At 44.8% G+C, this 24514-nt stretch overlaps 1 protein-coding gene across 1 annotated transcript in view; it reads left to right on the top strand.

Annotated features, from left to right (window-relative positions):
• The window catches only part of LOC122935243 (kyphoscoliosis peptidase-like), a 132743-nt gene that overhangs the window by 67658 nt on the left and 40571 nt on the right, over window positions 1-24514 (top strand). The window contains exon 8 of the mRNA XM_044291005.1: window positions 23482-23599. Coding sequence (XP_044146940.1) covers window positions 23482-23599 — 118 coding nt within the window. The remainder of the gene's footprint in view (window positions 1-23481; window positions 23600-24514) is intronic.

Here is a 24514-nt window from a genome sequence, read left to right as displayed (position 1 = left end):
ATTTTAGGAAAAATGCGATTCGTTACCACGAAGCGCGATGAGATTTGAACCTCACTGCTTAATTTTTACCGGTTGAAAGCGTTTGCTGGCCTATTTCAGTAACAGAAAAAAAATCTTTACACACTTCACTGCTTAATTTTTACCTGCGGAAAGCATATAGGGGCATTTTTCTGAAACAAAAAGAAAAATCTATACACACTTCAATGCTCAATTTTTCCTGGTAAAATCGTATTGGGGCATTTTTCTTTAAGGGTACTTTCACACTAGCGGCAGGGGACTCCGGCAGGCTGTTCTGGTGGGTGAACAGCCTGTTGGATCCGTTCTGCCGCTAGTTCATGTGTGCCCCCGGACTGCCACTCCATCCCCATTGTCTATTATGGTGGTGGGGGCAGAGTTCTGGGGGCAGCACAGCAGCGCACGCTGAGAGGCAGCTGGAGTAAAAGTACTGCATTCAGTACTTTTAGTCTGGCCGCCTCTCAACGTGCGCCGCTGTCCTACTGCCGGAACTCCGCCCTGCCTCTATTATAGTCAATGGTGACTGAGTGGCAGTCCGGGGGCACACATTAGCTAGCGGCAGAACAGATCCAACAGGCTGTTTACCCGCCAGAACAGCCTGCCGGACTCCCCTGCCGCTAGTGTAAAACTAGCCTTACCAAAAGAAAAATGTATATGCACCTCACTGCTTAATTTTTACCTGTTGAAAGCGTTTGCTGGCCTATTTCAGTAACAGAAAGAAAAATCTACACACACTTCACTGCTTAATTTTTTCCTGGTGAAAGCGTATATGGGCGTATTTCATTAACAACAAGAAAAATCTATACGTACTTCACTGCTTAATTTTTTCCTGGTGAAAGCGTATAGGCGCATTTTTCTGAACCAAAAATAAAAATTTGTACGCACTTCATGCTTTATTTTTACCTGCTGAAAGCATATAGAGGAATTTTTCTGTAACAAAAAGAAAAATCTATACGCACGTCACTGCTTCATTTTTTTCCTGGTGAAAGCATTTGTTGGCCTATTTCAGTAACAAAAATTAAAATCTATACTAACTTCACTGCTCAATTTTTTTCCTGGTGAAAGCGTATAGGGGAATTTTTCAGAACCAAAAAGAAAAATTTGTACGCACTTCACTGCTTAATTTTAACTGCTGAAAGCATATAGGGGCATTTTTCTGTAACAAAAAGAAAAATCCATACACACTTCACTGCTTAATTTTTTTCCTGGTGAAAGCGTTTGTTGGCCTATTTCTGTAACACAAAGAAAAATCTATACTAACTTCACTGCTTAATTTTTTCCTGGTGAAAGCATTTGTTGGCCTATTTCAGTAACAAAAATAAAAATCTATACGTACTTCACTGCTCAATTTTTTCCTGGTGAAAGCGTATAGGGGAATTTTTCTGAACCAAAAAAAAAAGAAAAATTGTACGCACTTCACTGCTTAATTTTAACTGCTGAAAGCATATAGGGGCATTTTTCTGTAACAAAAAGAAAAATCTATACACACTTCACTGCTTAATTTTTTTCCTGGTGAAAGCGTTTGTTGGCCTATTTCTGTAACAAAAAGAAAAATCTATACGCACTTCACTGCTTCATTTTTTCCCTGTGAGAGCGTATAGGGGCGTATTTCTGTAATAAAAAGAAAAATCTATACACACATCACTGTTTAATTTTTTTCTCTGTGAAATTGTATAGGGGCCTATTTTAATAACAACAAGAAAACTATATATGCACTTCACTGCTTAATTTTTTATGGTAAAAGCGTATAGGGGTGTATTTCTGTAACAAAAAGAAAAAGCTATACACACTTCACTGCTTAATTTTTTCCTGGTGAAAGCGTTTGTTGGCCTATTTCTGTAACAAAAAGAGAAATCGATACACACTTCACTGCTTATTTCTTTCATAGTGAAAGTGTATAAGGGCGGATTTCTGTACCAAAAAGAAAAATCTATACGCACTTCACTGCTTAATTTTTTCCCAGTGAGAGCGTATAGGGGCGTATTTCTGTAACAAAAACAAAAATCTATATGCACTTTACTGCTTCATTTTTTCCCGGTGAGAGCATATAGGGGCGTATTTCTGTAACAAAAACAAAAATCTATATGCACTTCACTGCTTAATTTTTTCCTGGTGAATGCGTTTGTTGGCCTATTTCAGTAACAAAAAGAAGAATCAATACACACGTCCCTGCTTAATTTTTTCCTGGTGAAAGCATTTGTTGGGCTATTTCAGTAACAAAAATAAAAATCTATACAGACTTCACTGCTTAATTTTTTCCTGGTGAAAGCGTATAGGGGAATTTTTCTATAACAAAAATAAAAATCTATACACACTTCACTGCTTAATTTTTTCCTGGTGAAAGCGTTTGTTGACCTATTTCAGTAACAAAAAGAAAAATCGATACACACTTCACTGCAAAAAATTTTCCTGGTGAAAGCATATAGGGGCATTTTTCTTTAACAAAAAGAAAAATCTATACGCACTTTACTGCTTAATTTTTTCCTGGTGAAAGCTTATAGGGGCGTATTTCAGTACTATAGGAAAAATATATTCTCAGTTCACTTCTGCAATTATTTTTTGGTAAAAGCGTATAGGGGCGTATTTAAGTACAACAAGAAAAATATATTTGTCGCATTTAGGGGTGTTTTAATTTGCATTTAATTTATTTAGTTCTGCTAAAAGTATGTCAGGCAGAGAAGTGCCAGGCCATGCACAGAGGACTGGTAGAGGCCTGAATGTTTCTGGCGCAGGCAGAGGTCGCAGCAGACTAAGGGGTCATGGTAGCAGGAGTCGCAGCGAGAGGCCTGAGCTCTCAGTGTCATCTAGCGGTCGCGTCTTGACCAGCAATACAGCGGTTCTTGATTAGTTTGCATGGCCCGGGAGCAGGCCCTGTGCACTCACCTGTCCTCAACCTGCCTCTGTCTTTTGCTGTTCCATCAACCACAGAAGTATTGTATGCTGTGGGCTCAGCTCCACTATACAGTGAGGGCGAGCTACTAGAGGACAGTCAGCAGCTACTGCCCAGCCAAGATCTGGAGGAGACATCCGCCACTTCCTCTTCTAGGCGGGCAAGTAGTGAAAAGGAGAGTGGCGAGGGAGGTGATGTTGCAAGCGGTCAGACTCCTGACCCAGAGACCGTTGAGAAGGATATCAGTCATTGTGCCACTCTGTGGCCTACTCATGCTGCTGCCAACTCCAGATTCTGTCATTGTGCCACTCTGTGGCCTCCTCCAGATGCTGCTGTGCTGCTGCTGCTGCTGCCGACACCTCCAGACTGTGTCATTGTGCCACTCTGTGGCCTACTCATGCTGCTGTCACCTCCAGACTCGGTCATTGTGCCACTCTGTGGCCTACTCATGCTACTGCCACCTACACACTCTGTCATTGTGCCACTCTGTGGCTTCCTAATGGTGCTGCTGCCATCTCCAGACTCTGTCATTGTGCCACTCTGTGACCTACTCATGCTGCTGCTACCACCAAAATCTGTAATTGTGCCACTCTGTGGCTTCCTCATGCTGCTGCTACCTCCAGACTCTGTCATTGTGCCACTCTGTGGCTTCCTAATAATGCTGTTGCTGCTTCTGCAGCAGCCAGGAACGGGGTATGCTGACGCCACTTATTCAGTGGCCACGATACGGGTGGATAATAGTCTGCATTTTGTTCGTGACGCCAATTGCAGTGTGCGCAGGGTACTATCACAGGGCCCTTCCAAGGTGTTCTAACGCACGTCCCAGATTAGGAATGCCAGAGTGATGTAATCGCCTATAATGTCTCTATAGGCTAGTGATAATTGTGTCAACGGTGTCTCCTACCTGGGTCCGGCTGGACTCCTGGCTCCCTTGCAATAAATTTGAGTGTAATGATAGTAGGAGTAATAGAGGAATTTTGCAGGAGAAATTATGTCCAGACCTTTAGGTGAAGTTCAAACGTTTCTTTACTGAAGATAACTTGTATCTAAGCAGTATGCAGCTTTGGTTTTTGGTCCCAGCAGGTTTTGGCAATCATTGGCAGGAATAAATACTTCTGCTTGATATGTGAGCTTGCAGAATAGGACGTCTGCTTGGTAGCTCTGTAACTGTGGGAGGAATTAATCTTCTGCACTTTTCTGTACCTTCTGGTTTGTGGGGACAGACTAGCTGAGAAGGAATGACTTCTCCTAGGTCTCTGGACTTAACTCACAAATGATTTCTCAGGGGATGATTTCTTCCTGGAACTCTGGAGATTGTAGTTTATTTTCTGCTTTCTGCATCCAGCTGAGGCTGCAGATGCTCAGTCTGGGAGTGTGATCAATGTCTCAGCCGAGACAAGATCCTTGTTGTCTTCACTATGCAGGGGATCTCCTCAACACACCCTACCCCAAGCAGGGGGTGGGATACACTTAACATGGTTTTATTTGCACATTTGTGAAGACATAATATAAATTACATCTGATGACAGTGTAAAGGCGTGTAGTAATGCAAATCTGGGGTGTTACATTACCCCTTACTTTGAGTTAAGCTGCCTTTGGCTTATGCTTAGGAGGAGAGAAATAAGCTCTGGGGAACCCAAATTAATACAGTTTAAATCAAAAGTTTAAGACCACTTTAAAAATGGCAAAAAATCATATTTAGCATGGCTGGATCTTAACAAGGTTCCAAGTAGAGCTTCAACATGCAACAAGAAGAAATGGGAGTGAGACAAAAACAATTTGGAGCATTCTATTTAATGAAAACAACGAATAAACTGAAACAGGCTGTTTTTCAGCTGATCAAAAGTTTAGGACCACATGCCTTTAAAAGGCCAAATCTATGCAAAGATGTGGATTCATTGTCATTTTCTGTCAGGTAGTCACATGTTATGATGGCAAAGGCAAAAAAAAACTCTCCCTTCTTGAACGTGGTCAGGTTGTTGAACTGCATAAGCAGGGTCTCTCACAGCGCACCATCGCTGCTGAGGTGGGACGCAGTAAGACAGTCATTTGGAATTTCTTATAGGGAACCTGTCACTGGGATTTTGTGTATAGAGCTGAGGACATGGGTTGCTAGATGGCTGCTAACACATACGCAATACCCAGTCCCCATAGCTCTGTGTGCTTTTATTGTGTAAAAAAAAAAAAAAGATTTGATACATATGCAAATTACCCTGAGATGAGTCCTGTACATGAGATGAGTCAGGGACAGGACTCATCTCAGGTTCATTTGCATATGTATTGAATCGGTTTTTTTTACACAATAAAAGCACACAGAGCTATGGGGACTGGGTATTGCGGATGTGCTAGCGGCCATCTAGCAACTCATGTCCTCAGCTCTATTCACAAAATCCAGGTGACAGGTTCCCTTTAAATGATCCTGAGGGTTATGGAACAAAAAAGTCAAGTGGAAGACCCAAAAAGATGTCATCAGCACTGAGCCGGAGAATCCAATTGGCTGTCCGTCAAGACACTGGACGATCCTCGACCCAAATTAAGGCCCTTACTGGTGCTGACTGCAGCCCCATAACCATCAGACGGCATCTGAGAGTAAAGGTCTTCAAAAACAAAAAATGTCTTCAAAGACCTCGTCTCCTTGAACGCCACAGAACTGCTTGTTTGGACATGTCCAGATGTTTCAGAGAGCATTCCTCATGACTGAGGGCCCTAGTCTGTGTGGTAACGACTGGGTATTTAAACAGGACAACGCTACTGTACACAATGCCTGCAGGACAAGGGACTTCTCCCAGGAGAATAGCATCACTCTTTTGGCCCATACTGCGTGTTCGCCTGATCTAAATCCAATTGAGAACCTTTGGGGATGGATGGCAAGGGAAGTTTACAAAAATGGACAACAGTTCCAGACAGTAGATGGCCTTCGTGTGGCCTTCTTCACCACTTGAAGAAATGTTCCCACTCACCTCATGGAAACGCTTGCATCAAGCATGCCGAAACAAATTTTGGAAGTGATAAACAATAACGGCGGAGCTACTCATTACTGAGTTCATGTTTGGAAGTTGGATTTCTGTTTTGGGGGGGTTTAGTTTTTATTTGGAGGTGTGGTCCTGTTTCGGTTTACTCGTTGTTTTCATTAAATTGAATGCTCAAAAAATGTTTTGTCTCACTCCCATTTCTTCTTGTTGCATGTTGAAGCTCTACTTGGAACCTTGTTAAGATCCAGCCATGCTAAATATAATTTTTGGGCATTTTTCAAGTGGTCTTAAACTTTTGATCAGGACTGTACAAAGTGCTGCATGAGGTACATATAAACACATACAAAGACAAACATAAAATGGCCACCCTAAGGTTCCTGCCCGCATGAGTAGGGTGTCCTAATTAACAGTTTCCCTCTCAGTATAACCAGTGAACCAAAGGTCTCAAAGCAATCACTACTGACTAACTTTGAAGTGTTCTGTGCTCTGTAAACACCAAAGGAAGCATGGGGGTGTCTTTACTCTGTAATCCCACCATTGTGTAATGAAATGCCCACAAATAGTAGGGTGACTTTATCCTGTATTCCATTTCCTGCACTAAAGTCAAAATATAAGGCTTATAGCACGAACCACTATGGTGACTAAGGGTAGCATAAAGGCTCTAAGGTTGAAGCGCCATACCTTAGGCAAAGGCACAGAAGGGGGAGGTATCAGCGTCTCCATGCACTTCTGGTAATGTCACAGGAGGAGGGTATAATAATCCCATGGAACTCCTGGATGACACACCAGGATGCGGGTTTAGTAGTCCTATTACCAATCCTGGAACATATAACAAACAGGAAGGAGGGGTATATTATTCCCCTAGCCGTTCCCGAAGCAGGGGGGTTACCCATGCTGGACCTGCCTGGGACTTACCACTTGTCTTACTCGTGCACTATGAGTAGGCCATTAGTATTTAACGTCCAAAAAGACAGTCTGTATAAGGAGAACAGAGCAAAGATTAGTGCAATATCAGAAAAAATGCATAAATTCACATTGAGGCACCTAGAGAAGAATACACACAATGGGCATATGTGCTTGAACATTGCTTAACCTGTAAACTTGAGTGCAAAAACATAGTGCATAAATATCACCATAGAGATCACAAAGAGCTCAGGTACACGTTTCTTTGGGTGCAAGCTCGTAACATTGCATAACTTATATAAAAATATAATAATAAATTTGCAATCCAACATGAGGTATGGCTTGGCTGATAGATGGAGTCCATGAAGTCCAGGAACAAAAAGGGTAGATGAAGGAGCCAATAATGTAAACAATAAACAGGTGGCAATGTTCCTTACCAGTAAAAATGTGTCCATGGCTTGGCTCCTATTGTCTCTGTAGCTAAAGGTTCATATCAAATCACCTCTTCTCTTGGCTGCTCCTGAACAGGTTCCTGTAGGCATTTCTTGAGCCTGTTGCGATGTACTCGCTGAGTACCTTTAGCCCCTCTCTGGATTTCGTAGACCTCTAATGAGGGAATGGCCACTATTGTATATGGCTCACGCTCTCAGCGACTGTCCAGCTTGCTTACTGGGTGATTTTTTTTGTAGCCAGACCTGGTCTCCAGGCTGTAAGGGATCAGCATGTGCATGCATATCAAAGTCCTGTTTTTGTTTTTCTTAGGCCTTATCTATTTTGGAGTCCACTATTTCTTTAGCGTCCTCCAGGCGCTTCTGATGCTCTTTAACCCACTTAGATTGGGGAAGGAGTGGTTCAGAGTCCGGTACAGGGACGTCGAGGGCAGGATCTGCAGGTAGACGGCCATGTCTTCCGAACATGAGGCAGTATGGACTGTACCCAGTGGAGCAATGAGTTGTATTGTTGTACAGGTACACTTGTTCAGGGAGGAGTAACGGTCATTCGGCCCTCTTGTGAGGCGGCACAGCCTTGAGCATGTTGATCATTGTCTGGTTCATCTTTTCGGACAGCCCGTTACCCTGAGGGTGGTATGCGGTGGTCCGCAGTTTTTTGCAGTTGTACAAGGAACAAAGTTTATAGAATAACTGAGACTCGAATGCAGATCCATGATCGGTGAGTATCTTGTCAGGACACCCATACGGCACAATGAAGCTCTTCCACATGGCAGCAGCTGTAGTTTTTGCAGTTATGTAAGTCCTTTACAGGTACAGCCACGACGAACTTGGTATAATGATCTATGATTGTCATAACATAGACGTATCCGGATCTGCTGGCTTCCAGTTTCACGTGGTCGATGCCACAATTTCAAGGGGACCTCTACTCACTATTGGATGAAGGGGGGCTCGCTCATCATGTCTCTCTCCTTTAGCCACAGCACAGATGGGACACTGCCGACACCAGGTTTCAATGTCACTTCTCATACCAATCTAGTAGAAACGTCGTCTGATGGTGACTTCTGTTTTTTGGGTTCCAAAATGACCAGACCGGTTATGGTACATGTCCATCACCATCTTGGCATCTCTTCTGGGAACCACTATCTGGTGGAGGCGCTCACAGGTGACTGGATCAAGTGTTCTCCTGAGGAGCAGGTCTCTTTTTAGGAAGAGTAGTTTCCGTTGTCACCAGAGGGAAACTAGCTCTGAGTCAGCTCTCCACTGTCGGATTCTCTCCGGTATGTGTCCACTGTAAAAATAATCCAACAGTTCTCCAATTGCTCTGCTCTCTGCTGTAGTTTTAGCCAGAGCTATTTCTCAACTGAAGGTGAGGGGTCACAGGTCTGCGTAAAACAAGTGACTTTATAGGTAAGACGCCTAGTGTGTACGCCTCCTGCCAGGCAAATCGGGAGTAGAATATTGGCATTTCTACATCTTTCCACTGATCATCGGTAGAAATTGGTTCTTTCTGGGCAGGTAGCCTAGACAAAGCGTCGGCATTGTCATTAGATTTCCCAGTCCAGTACTTAATGGTGAAGTTGAAGATCGCCAGTCTAGAGGCCCATCTTTATTCTATAGCTCCCAGACGTGCAGTGTTCAAGTGAGCTAGCGGATTATTGTCAGTGTAGACCTTGAAAGGTGTGGCAGCTAGGTAGTCCTTGAATTTCTCAGTTACACCCCAGACCAAAGCTAGAAACTTCAGTTAGAACTAGGTGTAGTTATGGTAATTCCGCTCTGGCTCTCGTAAAGATCTGCTGGCATAGGCGATGACTCTTTCAGTTCTAGCTTGTGTCTGGGATAGTACAGCTCTCAAACCTTTCTTACTTGCGTCAGTATAGAGGCAAAATGATAGGCTGTAGTCAGGCTAACCCAGGACTGGAGGTTCTGTAAGTTTTTATTTCAACAGTCGGAAAGCAGCTTCTCTCTTTTCATTCCACTCCACCGGTATTTTGGCATTCTGACAGCCTTTAGGGTGACCTTTCACAAGCTCCTGGATAGGTTGGGGATAAACCTCAGATAGTAACTTGCAAATCTGAGGAAGCTCTTGATCTCTTTGACTGTCTTGGGGGCCGGCCAGCTTTGTACTGCAGCTATCTTGCTGGGGTCCGGTCTCACGCCCTCTGCACTCATAACATGACACTTTGAAGGTTTCACTTTCAGTCCATGTTGGGCCAAAGTCTGGAATACTTCCGCCAAGTGCTGTAAATGCTCTTCGTAGGTCTTAGAGTAGACGATCACATCATCCAGGTACAGCAACACGGTCTCAAAGTTTTTGTGTCCAAGACATCTCTCCATAAGTCTCTGAAATGTCCCAGGGGCGTTGCATAACCCAAAAGGCATGTAGTTGAACTCGAACAGATCCATTTGGGTGTCAAAAGCTGTTTTTTCTTTATCTTCTGGTGCCATGGGGACTTGCCAATAACCACTGGTTAGAGCCAGGGTTAAAAAGTAAGCAGCGGATCCCAGAGCTGCCAGGGACTCCTCAATTCGTGGCAGGGGGTACGCATCCTTGTGCGTAATGTTGTTGATCCTACGATAGTCCAGACAAAAACGGATGGTTCCATCCTTCTTCTTTACCAGGACTAAGGGAGCAGCCCAGGGACTGTGACTATCTTGGATGATGATAGCTGTCTTCATATCCTGCATCATCTTCTTCACCTGCTGGTACATGGCAGGAGGGACTGGTCTGTATCTCTCTTTGATTGAATGATGAGTGCCTGTTAGAATGGTGTGCTGTATTAAACGAGTTTGACCATAGTCCAGAGAATGTTTGCTGAAGACTTGATGGTGTTGTTTCACTAAGTCCAGCACACCATTGATCTGTTCGGCAGAGGTTGTGGTATCCCCAATATGTAGTTCCGCCCACCAGGGCTGTTCCGTCTTTGGCTTCCTCCACTGTTTCGAGTGATTGTTGGGCCGCAGCAGTAGGGTAATCCAGGATATCCTGCTGACAGATGTGATATAGGCAGGCTACTGGGTAGTGCTTTTTTAACTTCACAGCTTCATTACCCAGATTGACTAAGCGTATGGGTACCTTTCCTTGGGACACGGTGACCACGCTCCTAGTGGCTAGGACAAGGGGGTGAAGATGTATTGGTTCCACAAAGGCCTGATAATCTTGACTTTGGATACCGATGCAAGCCTTGCACCATATTAGAGTCTCTGCTCCACCCTGGAGTTTGATAGGTTGAGCATCCTTGATGCAGACATGGCAGATTTCGCCCAGTTGATTGCTGAATTTTTGTTGGGCGGTTAGCACTTGAATGGTCTGGTTTATAACCCATTGAGTTGCACGGGGTGTAGTCAGTAGGGTTTTATTTAAGGCTTTTAGCACTTCAGGGTAACAGTTGCCGAGTACTTTCATCCCCAGGACCACAGGACAATTGTCATCATCTGGGACCTGAATCACGACTACCCCTTGGCATGGGATTTCGGTATCTTCAATCTGTAAGGTAGGTTCCTAATAACCAAGTATAGGCACTGGTTTGCCATTGGTAGCTATGATGTGGAGCCAGGATTCAGGAGGTTGCGTCAGCTGGGCTCCGTTTCTGCATGTGTCAAATGCTGCTTGGCGGATGGTAGTCACTTGAGATCCGGTATAAATTAGAGCAGGAAACTTCACTCCGTTGATGTCAACTTCAACCATGGGGTGGGCGCCCACATATCTAGGCATAAAGGCTGGATCTTTGGGACCTACTATTCTTTCTCCCAAGGGGCGGTCCTCGACCTCAGGGGATACCCGTTTAACGGCAGTCCTTTTTAGTGTGTCCATACCTCTGACAATGCAGGCATCACTGTTTCCTAATGTTTTAATAACCGGGGTCTGACAACCTACCAATTGTCTGGCGCCGATATTCTTGTGGACCGGGTGTAGGACGGTCTTTGTTTGCAGAAATCCCTTTCTCCATCTTGGGTTGCTGTTCCAGTTGCTCTAGCTGTTTCTTCTTGACCTCTCTGCAGATTTTGACGCTTTAGACCACCATCTCGCTATGCTCCAATCCATCGGCCGAAAGGACACCGCCCTCTCTTGGTGTTATTCCTATCTCTCTTGCTATTTCAGTGTATCATTCGCTGGCTCCACTTCCTCACCTCTCCCCCTCGCTGTTGGAGTTCCTTAGGATTCAGTCCTAGGCCTTCTCCTCTTCTCCCTGTACATAGCACCAATTGGACAGACCATTAGCAGATTTGGTTTCCAGTACCATCTCTATGCTGATGACACACAACTATACACTATACACCCGTGACATCACACCTGCTGTATTACAGAACACCAGTGACTGTCTCTCTGCCGTTTCTAACATTATGTCCTCTCTCTATCTGAAACTAAATCTTTCAAACACTGAACTTCTTGTGTTCTCTCCATCTACTAACCTACCTAAACCTGATGTCTGCCTCTCGGTGTGCAACACCGTCATCACTCCTAGGCAGCACGCCCGCTGTCTCGGGGGGACTTTTGACACTGATCTTTCTTTCACCCCCTATATTCAATCTCTCTCCTGCTCATGTCGCCTGCACCTCAAAAATATCTCTAGTATCTGCCCCTTTCTCACTATGGAAACAACAAAAAATCTCATTGTTGCCCTGATCCACTCCCGCCTTGATTACTGCAACTCACTATTAATTGGCCTCCCCCTCACCAGATTCTCCCCTCTCCAATCTATTCTTAATGCAGCAGCCAGGGTCAGCTATCTGTCCAACCGCTACTCTGATGCCTCCGCCCTGTGTCAGTCATTGAACTGGCTACCCATACACTATAGAATTTAATTCAAACTGCTCGTCCTCACCCACAAAGCCCTTCAATGTGCTGCACCACCCTACATCTCTTCCCTCATCACTGTCTACCACCCTACCTGTGCTCTTCGTTCAGCCAATGACTTACGACTGACTTCCACAAAAATCCGAACCTCTCTCTCCTAGCTCCAAGGTTTCTCCTGAGCTGCACCGGTTTTCTGGAATGCCCTACCCCAAGAAATCAGGCTTAATCACAACATGCACGGTTTTAAGCGTTTGCTAAAAACACATCTTTTCAGGGTGGCCTATCACCTCCCTTGATCTAACCACCCATAGCCCATTTATCATTCCCTCAGCTGAGCCTCCACTGCACCCAGAAGCATTTTGTACATTGGCTGCTGACTGGCTCATGTGGCTTTATATCTGCTCCCCTATTCTTTCAAGATGGCTGGACTGTCGTACATAACAAGCACGTCTACCGTTTGTGTATCCCCTATCCCCTCCTAGATTGTAAGCTCTTGCGAGCAGGGCCCTCATTCCTCTTGTTGTAGTAATCGACTTGTCTGTTGCTATGTTATTTATGACTGTTTGCACATGAACCCCTGAATTGTAAGGCGCTGCAGAATATGTTGGCGCTGTATAAATAAAGATTATTATTATTTCCTCATCCTCTCCATATTCTCAGCTAAGAGGGAGACTTGAGCGGTCAGAGCTGCTACGGCATCTGGGACAGGTGCCTGAGCCCCATGCTCAACTATTTGGCTGTGAGTAGCAGGCCGTAGTGTGGGGCCCTGCCCTCTTGTTTTCAGGGGTTTCAGCTTGGTGATTTTCCCCTAGGATGCCAAAATCAAGTTCCTTAAAATGCAAGAAAGGGGTACAGTGCTGCCCATAATTATTCATACCCCTGGCAAATTTTGACTTAAAGTTACTTTTATTCAACCAGCAAGTCAGGAAGTTTTTGACAGGAAATGACACCGGTGTCTCCCAAAAGATAATACGATGGTGTACAAGAGGCATTATTGTGAAAAAAAAAAAAAAAATTCTCAGCTTTTATTTGCATTTGAGCAAAAAGTGTCCAGTCCAAAATTATTCATACCCTTCTCAATAATCAATAGAAAAGCCTTTATAGTCTATTACAGCAATCAAACGCTTCCTATAATTGCAGACCAGGTATTTTTGCCCATTCATCTTTAGCAATAATCTCCAAATCTTTCAGGTTGGAGGGTCTTCTTGCCATCACCCTGATCTTTAGCTCCCTCCACAGATTCTCAATTGGATTCAAGTCTGGACTCTGGCTGAGCCACTCCAAAATGTTAATGTTGTTGTCTGCTAACCATTTCTTCACCACTTTTGCTGTGTGTTTTGGGTCATTGTCATGCTGAAATGTCCACTGGTGCCCAAGGCCAAGTTTCTCTGCAGACTGATTGATGTTGTCGTTGAGAATCCTCATGTATTGCTCTTTTTTCATGGTGCCGTTTACTGTAATTAGGTTCCCTGGTCCATTGGCTGAAAAACACCCACAAAGCATTAGGTTTCCACCACCATGTTTGACAGTGGTGTTCTTTGGGTTGAAGGCTTCTCCTTTTTACGCCAAATGAAGGAAACATCATTGTGACCAAACAATTAAATTTTTTGTTTCATCTGACCATAACACGGAAGACCAGAAGTCTTCTTCTTTGTCTTCTCTGTCCAGATGAGCTTTTGCAAAGGTCAAAAAATTACTTGCTGGTTGAATAAAAGTAACTTTAAGTCAAAATTTGCAAGGGGTATGAATAATTATGGGCAGAACTGTATCTGGGTGCTGAGCTGACAGCATATTCAGCTGACATTTAAGGGATTCGTCAAGGACATCTTCAATAAACTGTTCCCTGAGGGTTTGATCTTGTCCCTCAGCTTCACGGGGATCAAAGTGAATAACAGCCCGTAGGGCTTCCTGCAGAGACAGGGCAAAGACTCTTAAGGTCTCCTTTGACTGCTGCTGCTTTCCAAAGAAGTGCATTTTAAGTTCAGAGGCGGTCCTAGTCTCAAAGGTTGTACTGAGTCGGTCTAGGAACTGTTCAGCAGTTTTCCGCTCTGGCCGAGGCCAGGACTTGACCTCCCGGAGCGCAGCTCCCTGTAACTGGCCAATCAGGATTTTTACTTCTGATCCTTTGATACTGGATGTAGCTTAAATGTGGCTAGCATTTTAATCACAGAATTCCCTGAGTGAATGGGGTTTTCCTGAGCAACTTGAGAGCCAGGGTGCCCAAAAATAGTATGGCACAGTAAGAGGCATGATGCAAGTGGCTGCTGGTGGATCGCTGTGGTCCAAGTGGGTGCTATCTTTGTTGTCAGACATGGCCCTTGATACCCAGTACCAGATTAGAGGGATCAGTATTGGCTATAATGCAATTTAGATGCAGGTTGCTATGGGCAACTGCAGCAGAATTGGTGTATGGCTCCTTTAAGAGTTGCTGCAACTGCTCAATTTCGGGGAGTATGGTGCTCTGGCAGACAGATTATAACTCTTAACAGTCTTAGGTTATTTGCACAGTAGTACTCACTCAGATCCAAGGGCTGGTGCTTCTCGAACATCCAATGCAGAAAATACAGTATTTTCCCTTTTTCAAGATGGCCGCTGCTTCACTTCCTGTATGGGCAGCGATTTCTGTCCTCCTGGGAATTAGTAATCGGCACTTTAGTTCCTGCTGCTGTAGAAATTATTTCTCTGTGGAGGCAGGCTGTTTGGTTCACTCCCCTCTGCTGGGTGGAGATATCTAAGATGGACAATTAACCCCTACTCTGCCACTGTCCTGCAACTGGTGCAAACCTACACTCTTCAGCAGTAAGTACATGAAATAAAAGTCTCTTTTTTCTGGGGGTTTGGTGATTACTATAGCTGGTATTATAGGCACAAAGGTAAGTCCTGTTCATGAACGCCAAAAATGCAGTGGCCAGGAACGGGGTACGCTGACACCACTTATGCAGTGGGCCAGGATATGGGTGGATAATAGTCTGCATTTTGTTCGTTACACCAATTGCAGTGTGCGCAGGGTACTATCACAGGGCCCTTCCAAGGTGTTATAACTCACGTCCCAGATTAGGAATGCCAGAGTGGTGTAATGGCCTATAATGTCTATATAGGGTAGTGATAATTGTGTCAACGGTATCTCCTACCTGGGTATGGCTGGACTCCTGGCTCACTTGCAATACTTTTGAGTGTAGTGATAGTAGGAGTAATAGAGGAATTTTGCAGCAGAAATGATGTCCAGACCTTTAGGTGAAGTTCAAATGTTTCTTTACTGAAGATAACTTGTATGCAAGCAGTATACAGCTTTGATTTCTGGTCCCAGCAGGTTTTGGCAATCATTGGCAGGAATAAATACTTCTGCTTGATATGTGAGCTTGCAGAATAGGACGTCTGCTTGCTAGCTCTGTAACTGTGGCAGGGATTAATCTTCTGCATTTTTCTGTACTTTCTGCTTTGTGGGGACAGACGAGCTGAGGAGGAATGACTTCTCCTAGGTCTATGGACTTAACTCACAGATGGTTTCTCAGGGGATGCTTTCTTCCTGGAACTCTTGAAATTGTAGTTTGTTTTCTGCTTTCTGCATCCAGCTGAGGCTGCAGGTGCTCAGTCTGGGAGTGTGATCAATGTCTCAGCTGAGACAAGATCCTTCATGTCTTCCCTATGCAGGGGATCTCCTCTACACACACCCTACCCCAACTTACTTCTCCACCTATGATGCAGGATGTGGGAACAGTCCACACCTCCACAAAGGGGGAGCTAAGCTGGAATAATCCATTCCAGCTTAGATATACTAAACTAGGACTTGTACCTTACCAATGCATTGCTGCCAACTGCTGGTAAGCCTGGAAAATTACAGGAACAGTGGAATTTAACATGGTTTGATATGCACATTTGTTAAGACATAATATAAATTACATCTGATGACAGTGTAAAGGCTCTTAGAAGATAGTAGCAGGCGTGTAGTAACACAACTCTGGGGTGTTACACTTCCACTTCCACTTCCAGACTCTGTCATTGTGTCCCTCTGTTGCTTCCTACTGATGCTGCTGCTGCTGCCATCTCCAGACTCGGTCATTGTGCCACTCTGTGGCTTCCTACTGATGCTGCTGCCACCTCCAGCCTCGGTCATTGTGCCACTCTGTCACTTCCTCATGCTGCTGCTATCTCCAGGCTCTGTCATTGTGTCACTTTGTGGCTTCCTAATGATGCTGCTGCTTCCACCTCCAGACTCTGTCATTGTGCCATTCTGTGGCCTACTCATGCTGCTGCCACCTCCAAACTCGGTCTTTGTGCCACTCTGTGGCTTCCTCCTGATGCTGCTGCTGCCACCTCCAGACTCTGTCATTGTGCCATTCTGTGGCTTCCTCGTGCTGCTGCCACCTCCAGACTTGGTCATTGTGCCACTCTGTGGCCTACTCATGCTGCTGCCATCTCCAGACCCTGTCATTGGGCCACTCTGTGGTCTCTTTATGCTGCTTCCACCTCACCACTATGTCATAGGTCCAGTCTGTGAACTTCTCGTGCTGTTCCCAGCCTCCCCACTTCATGACTGGGCCACTATTTTTGCTTTCAACATGGCTGACATCATCATCATTGACACTTATTCTTATCTGTCAGTAAGAAGAAAAAATGAGACGCACAACGGATCCTGTCTGTGTAGCAGCTGTAAGGCCTGTATGGTCCCATCAGAATTGGTTTATGATTTGCTAGCCAAAAGCAGGAGTGGGTAAAAAACACAGAAGACATGCAAATATTCCATTCAGGTGTCATCTCTGTTTTAGGTCCACTCCTGTGTTTTTTTACATTAGCATAACTGATGGATTATTGAGCAAATGCTGACCGAGTGAAGGCATATGCTTCACAGACAGGATCAGTTTTTTTGGGTTATTGTTCTGAGGGATCAGAGGAAGGGCAAATTAATCAGCACAAACTTACTGCTGACACCCTCTCCACTCTGTCAGGTGGGCTCTACTTGTATAAGCGTTTAATAGAACAGGTTCTGTAGACATCTATGTGGAATCAGGTGTGAAAGGACCGCGCTTCTTCTTGACGCTAACATCGACCTGTAAGGCTGAGTTAATACCTCAGTTATTCGGTCAGTTTTTGCCCCGTGACAGCCCAAATAAGTGAAGTATGCAGTAATGCTAAGAGCGACCCCTGTCATCTGCATGTCATACTGACTCACAATATTATTTCACTACCAAAGCAGACTCCTTATAAAGGATCTCTGCAGCCCGGAAATAGCAGGTTTTTTTACGCAATTCACCGCAAATAAATTCGGATCGAACCAAATTTTTCTGAAAAATTTGGCGAACCGGCCGAATCGAATTTTTGAAAAATGTGTTCATCTCTACATACCAGGTCACAGTTTGGGCAATCTGTGAACTCAGCAGTATATAGACTGCTAAAGCCAGTGATTAGCTGTAGCAGTGGCATGATGTTCATGGGATATCAATGCTGCACCAAAGAAAACAAACACTGGCAGGGAGGAGAGAAGCGTAACGCAGGAAGCGAGTATGACTTAATTTGATATTTTATCACACTCACTGCTGATGCTATGGTTATTTAAATAAGAACTCTCACAAACAATGTTATTCTCTGAATTTTTAGAAAGGTACATGATGTAAACTGCAGTGAAGGTAATCTCATTTTCAGTGACTATATTTGTGAGTTATCCCCTCCCTTCTGATCCTCAGCTGTGTCATGTGACCAGCACTTTGATTTTCCAAATAACACAGCATCTTATATGTGAGCAGGAAGCCAGTTTCTCTATGTATTCCTATGGGAGCCTCAATGTCAGTCTCATAGGAAGGAATAGAGGAGTAACTGACTTCCTGTCCTGTGTCAGTTGGTGATAAGTAGTGATGGACGAACATCGGGTGGGACGGTTTGCGAACACGCGTTCGCGATCAAATGTTTGTGGACCGCGCGTTTGCGGCGGGCCCTATTGACTTTAATGGCAGGCAAACCTGAAAAACCTTTAGGTCATATTTGCAGCCACCAAATACTTACTAGAAGTAAAAAATAGTCTCACAACATTGACAGTGACATACCAGGAGATCATTGGCAAAAATTCCCACAAAAAATATGTGTTTTAATCAGGGGCCATTTTTATGCGTCTTAAAGGGAAACTCTCAAAAATGAGCCCTGCTGGAGCCTAGAAAAATTATATTTTAGGGCACGGGAGTACAGGCCCCAAAAATAAGGAATTCACATAAAAGAAAAGAACTTGTGATGATGTGGCTAGAGGTACATTAGGCGGTCACTGGATAAAATGTACTGAAGGCCACTGGAGTACAGGCCACAAAAATGAGGCATTCACCTGACAGAAAAGGCCTTTTATACCACTGTATATACTGTACATAAGACAAGGAACATTCTTTGTTCTGGGTGGTGGTGGAAATGTGTGGGCTGGCATGAGGAAATTCTATTACACGTGGTTGGGGTGTTGAATTCTTCCGAGATCCATGCCTCATTCATTTTTAGAAATGTGAGGTAGTCCACACTGTTGTGAGCTAGATGAGTGCGTTTATCGGTCACAATCCCCCCTGCTACGCTGAACGTTCTTTTCGGACAGGACACTCAACGAGTGGCAAACTAAAAGTTCCATGGCAAATTGTGCCAGCTCTGGCCACAGGTCAAGCCTGCACACCCAGTAGTCCAGGGGTTTCTCGCTTCTCAGAGCGTACACATCGGCCGTTAACCCGATGTAGTCGGAGACCTGTCGGTCTAGGCGTTCCCTGAGGCTGGATCTGGAGGACAGCTGTCGATGGGTTGGCTGCAAGAATGATCTCATATCCGAAGTGACCAAAACATCTACAAACCGCCCTCTTCTTGCAAGCGCGGTAGGATTGGTACCCACACCTGTTTCTCTGTGGGTGGAAATTTCTCTGCCAGCGCCCGCAACAGTAGAATGCAGCATTTCTAGCAGCAAGGCCTAAAAATGCTGCATTCTGTCAGCCCTCTGTGATGTTGGTAACATGTCTGCCATTTTGTGTTTGTACCAGGGGTTTAAGTACTTTGCCACCTAGTACTGGTCATTGCCCTTTATGCTTTTTGTATGGGGATCCCTCTTTAAACATTGGAGCATGAAGGCCCCCATTTGCACTAAATTGGAAGCAGTGGAGCGCCCTGGATTCTGCTTATCACCCAGGAGAATGTCATCCTTGGTCTCCTCCCCCCAGCCACGGACAACACCAGGGATCCCCACAAAGTTTAAAGTCCCCCTCAAAGCCTGCTCTTCTTGCTCCTCCTCCTCCTCCTCTTTCTAGCCACTATCCTCCTCTGACTCCTCTTCAGACTCCTGCTGACTTGTCTCATACGGAGTAGCCCTCCAGGGAATTCATTCAGCATTGCAACTTCATCTTCCAGCTCCTGCTCCTCGACGGCTTGATCAATGACACGATGCAACGCACCCTCCAGAAAGAAGGCGTAAGGTATGATGTCACTGATGGAACCCTGGCTCCGACTGACCAGTTTGGTGATCTCATCAAATGGCTGCAGAAGTCTGCATGCATGTCTTATGAGCAGCCACTGGTGCGGTGAAAAGAAACCAAGCTCCCCAGAACCTGTCCTACTGTAGAGTTTGTACAGGTAGTCATTAATGGCACGTTGCTGCTGGAGCAGCCTTTCAAGCATATACAAGGTGGAATTCCAGCGTGTCGGGCTGTCACAAATCAGACATCTGACAGGCAAGTGGTGTCGCCGCTGAATGCCAGCAAGGCGAGCCATGGCCGTGTAAGATCTTCTAAAATGGCCAGAGATTCTTCAGGCCTGCCGCAAGATGTCCTCGACCCCAGTGTATTTGACAATGAATCGCTGCACGACTAAGTTCAGGACATGTGCCATGCATGGCATGTGTGTCATTTTGCCCTGTTTCAGCACGCTCAGCAGATTGGCACCATTGTCGCACACCACTTTAAATTGAGTGGGGTTAGCCACTGATCGGCCTGTGACTGCAGAGCTGAAAGCAGTGCAGGACCCGTGTGACTCTTGGCTTCCAGACACAACAGCCGCAGCACATCATGGCAACGTCTCACCTGGCACGTCGAATCGGTTTTAGGGAGCTTAGTGCGTGCAGTGGAAGAGGCGGTAGCAGTGGAAAAGGAGGAGACAGCCGAGGAGGAGACAGAGGATGGAGTAGGAGGAGGAGAAGAAGAGGCAGGCCTGATAGAGGGCCAGAAGTGACGGTGCATGGTGGATGGCTTGTTACAGTTACATTTGTAGTTTGACTCCTGTGCCCTGTGAGCTCTGCCTGCTTCTCTTTCTTCTCCTCCCTCTTTTCTGTTCAGTCTCTCTCTCTGAACTCCCATCCTCTTCCTCTCTTGTGGGCACCGACATCACGTCATCATCGTCACCTTCACCACCACTGACATTTGAGATGTCAGAGTAGGCAGCAACAATGGGGGCCTCCCTCCTTGGGCTGATTTGGGTACTGTTGTCAGACCGCTGGGTGGCGGCCGTTGCTATTTCCTCTTCCTTATCCGATGTCAAGAATGGCTGCGCATCGGTAAGGTCTGGGAATGGATGGGAAAATAATTCCTCTGACTCGAATGGAGGGGCTATGGTGGTGGTGTATTTGGTGGTGCACACAGCATAGAGTGAAAAGGGTCCAGATACAGAGGATGAGGAGGGTGCAGAAGCGGAAGGCTGAATGAGCCACTCAACCAACTCTGGTGCGTGCTTTGAAGTAATCGCACGTGCCTTCTCCAAATTCCCACTTGCTCTCTAGCCTGGTGCACCTACCCGACCCCCACCAGCCCTGCAGAACGGCCTCCCTCTTTATCAGTATTTTGTATTTTGTGGAAGCAGGTATATCAAACCCCTTAATCAGTATTTTGTGGAAGCAGGTATATCGCAGGCCTCAATCAATATTTGGTGGAAGCAGGTATATCAAACCCCTTAATCAGTATTTTGTGGAAGCAGGTATATCGTAGCCCTCAATCAGTATTTTGTGGAAACAGGTATTTCAAACCCCTTAATGAGTATTTTGTGGAAGAAGGTATATCGTAGCCTTCAATCAGTATTTTGTAAAAGCAGGTATATCAAACCCCTCAATCAGTATTTTGTGGAAGCAGGTATATAGCAGGCCTCAATCAATATTTGGTGAAAACAGGTATATCGAACTCCTTAATCAGCATTTTGTGGAAGCAGGTATTTTAAACCCCTTAATCAGTATTTTGTGGAAACAGGTATATCGAACCCCTTAATCAGTATTTTGGGGAAGCAGGTAAATCAAACCCCTTAATCAGTATATTGTGGAAGCAGGTATATCGCAGGCCTCAATCAATATTTTGTGGAAACAGGTATATCGAACACCTTAATCAGTACTTTGTTGAAGCAGGTATATCATAGCCCTCAATCAGTATGTTGTGGAAGCTCGTGTATCAAACCACTTAATCAGTATTTTGTAGAAGCAGGTATATCGCAGCCCTTAATCAGTATTTTGCGGAAGCAGGTATATTGCAGCCCTCAATCAGTATTTTGTGAAAGCAGGTATATCGCAGGCCTCAATCAGCATTTTGTGGAAGCAGGTATATCAAACGCCTTAATCAGTATTTTGTAGAAGCTGGCATATCGTACCCCTCAATCAATATTTGGTGGAAGCAGGTATATCAAACCCCTTAATAAGTATTTGTTTTGGAAGCACATAGATCACACCCCTCAATTATTTTTGCTGCCACAACAGTTATATCACACCACCCTGTTTATTTGGGGCAACAAATACATCACACCCATTGCAAACAGTTGTTCCAATAGTGCTTGTCCCTCTATATAGCTGTGTCATCGCAGCAGAACCACACACAACTGCTGCACAATACAAATGCACTATAATGTACTTTCTATGTTATAAAGTATATTATAAGTATATCACAACCCTCAGTATATCGCATGTATCGATAGCACACCTATACAAGTCCTTAAAAGGACTTCTGTGGCCCTATTAGCTAGCGTTTGGTGTCCCTAACAGCCTGTCCCTAGCAGACTATACATCTCACTTGGCAGTCCTGTCCCACCTGATGGATGTGTCAAGGTAGTTCGGCGCAATGCAAAAGAATATGGCTCCGGCGGACATTGCCATATGTTCGCATGTTCTGTGAATCGCGAACGCACAAAGTTTGCAGCGAAATGACCGCCAGGCGAACCGCAAGGCCATCTCTAGTGATCAGAGTGTTGGTCACATGACACAGCCAAGGATCAGAAGGGAGGTTATAACTCACAGATACAGTCACCAGCAAGAAGATTACCTTCACTACAGATTATATCATGTACCTTTCTAACACTCTTGCCCTAGGCAGGACATTGAATGATAGAGGGGGCCCACCAGTAAAATTTATTTTGGGCACCCACCATACGGACATGTTTGAATATTACCTGCTCACACAGCAGCAATTTGCTACCAGATGATTGAATATAGGGGTCCCTGCAGCAACTTTGAGAAGGTACGTCCTGGAGAAAAGAGAATACTGGCAGCTTTTCTCTATACCTAGAAGTCATCTCAGCTCTGATCGTGTCTATAATATTAAACTGGGGAGTTTCTTTAATAATCTATCACTTTTTTTATATGAGCATAGGCTGGTTGAGGTGCTGTACATTGAATATATGTATGTAGTGCAGTAAGTCTATTGTGTTATGTGCCACTTGTGCAGGGAGTGGGAGACTAGGGGCCCACCATGCTCAACGGTCCACTGGCGGATTCACCTGTACTCCTGTAGGCCAGTCCGAGCCTGTCTTTGGGAATTATTGTCCATCACAGATGTTTGTCTGTTTTTTTGTCGCAATTCATGGTGAAGGCTATGACAACACCACAATATACAATTCCTAGTCATAGATGTATGCTGAAGATGCTGAAGGATCTTTGGCTATGGTCATGTTTGCATATCACATGACCCTCTAGGACAGTGATGTCGAACCTTTTAGAGGCCGAGTGCCAAAACTGCAACCCAAAACCCACTTATTTATCGTAAAGTGCCAACACAGCAATTTAACCTGAATACTATAGTTCAATATAATATATATTCCATGTACTTTATCACTTAGCTATAATAGCCTGCCTACATTCAGTGCGCTGCCTGTGCTGTTCATAGTGCGCCCTGCGCTGATGAATGGCAGGAAAAGTCTAAGGCATATTGGTACACTATAGACTTTTTTCACAGTGCGGGTGCCCACAGAGAGGGCTCTGAGTGCCGCCTCTGGCACCCGTGCCATAGGTTCGCCATCGCCGCTCTAGGAGGTCCTTAGGCCTTGAAGTCTGGAAAACTTAATGGAGGAGAAGATGGAGAAGCAGCAAATAAGTGTATGTGTGTGTGTGTATACAACCCCTTTAATATATTGTGATGCACTATGTGCACATTACAAATACAGGACACAACATTACTAACACACTGATGTATTTAAAATTACATAAAGTATTGTTTTATAGCAAAGAAAGGCCATGGCTTCAGTGTAATACATGTGTCTTTGAAATAGAGTACGACACTAAGGGATACAACAACAAAGCTCTGCGATCTTCTGAACCAAATGAAATATTGCGTACAAGAAAGGGAGTCTGTGCTGGATATGCTTCACTTTTCCAACGTATGTGCAGGTAATACAGATATAACGTGTAACTGGTGAGTAACCTATTTGCTGCCGTCTAGTGGTCAAATAAGCTATTACAATCTACTGACTCTTAGTAAAAGGCAGTTGGGGAAATTTAGATTTACAGTGCTGCCCATAATTATTCATACCCCAGGCAAATTTGGACTTAAAGTTACTTTTATTCATTCAGCAAGTAATTTTTTGACGGGAAATGACATAGGTGTCTCCCAAAAGATAATAAGACGATGTACAAGAGGCATTATTGTGAAAAAAATATTATTTATTGGCTATTACAGCAATGAAACACTTCCTATACTGTATTTTTCGCCCTATAAGATGCACCCGCCCATAAGACGCACCTAGGTTTTTGGGGAGGAAAATAAGGGAAAAAAAATAGTTAACCAAAAGGTGTGCTTTTGGTGGGTTTGGAACTAATGGTGGTCTGTGGATGGCGCTATTACTGGGGATCTGTGGATGATGGACACTGTTATGGGGGGATCTGTGGATGACGGACACTGTTATGGGGGGATCTGTGGATGACGGACACTGTTATGGGGGGATCTGTGGATGACAGACACTGTTATGGGGGGATCTGTGGATGACAGACACTGTTATGGGGGGAACTGTGGATGACAGACACTGTTATGGGGGGATCTGTGGATGACAGACACTGTTATGGGGGATCTGTGGATGACAGACACTGTTATGGGGGATCTGTGAATGACAGACACTGTTATAGGGGGATCTGTGGATGACAGACACTGTTAGGGGGGGGATCTGTGGATGACAGACACTGTTATGGGGGGATCTGTGGATGACAGACACTGTTATGGGGGATCTGTGGATGACAGACACTGTTATGGGGGATCTGTGAATGACAGACACTGTTATAGGGGGATCTGTGGATGACAGACACTGTTAT

This window comes from Bufo gargarizans, chromosome 4, assembly GCF_014858855.1.
Source record: "Bufo gargarizans isolate SCDJY-AF-19 chromosome 4, ASM1485885v1, whole genome shotgun sequence".
In the NCBI taxonomy this organism is placed as follows: domain Eukaryota; kingdom Metazoa; phylum Chordata; class Amphibia; order Anura; family Bufonidae; genus Bufo; species Bufo gargarizans.
Note: the sequence above shows the minus strand (reverse complement) of the source record. Positions and strands in the feature narration are given on the sequence as shown.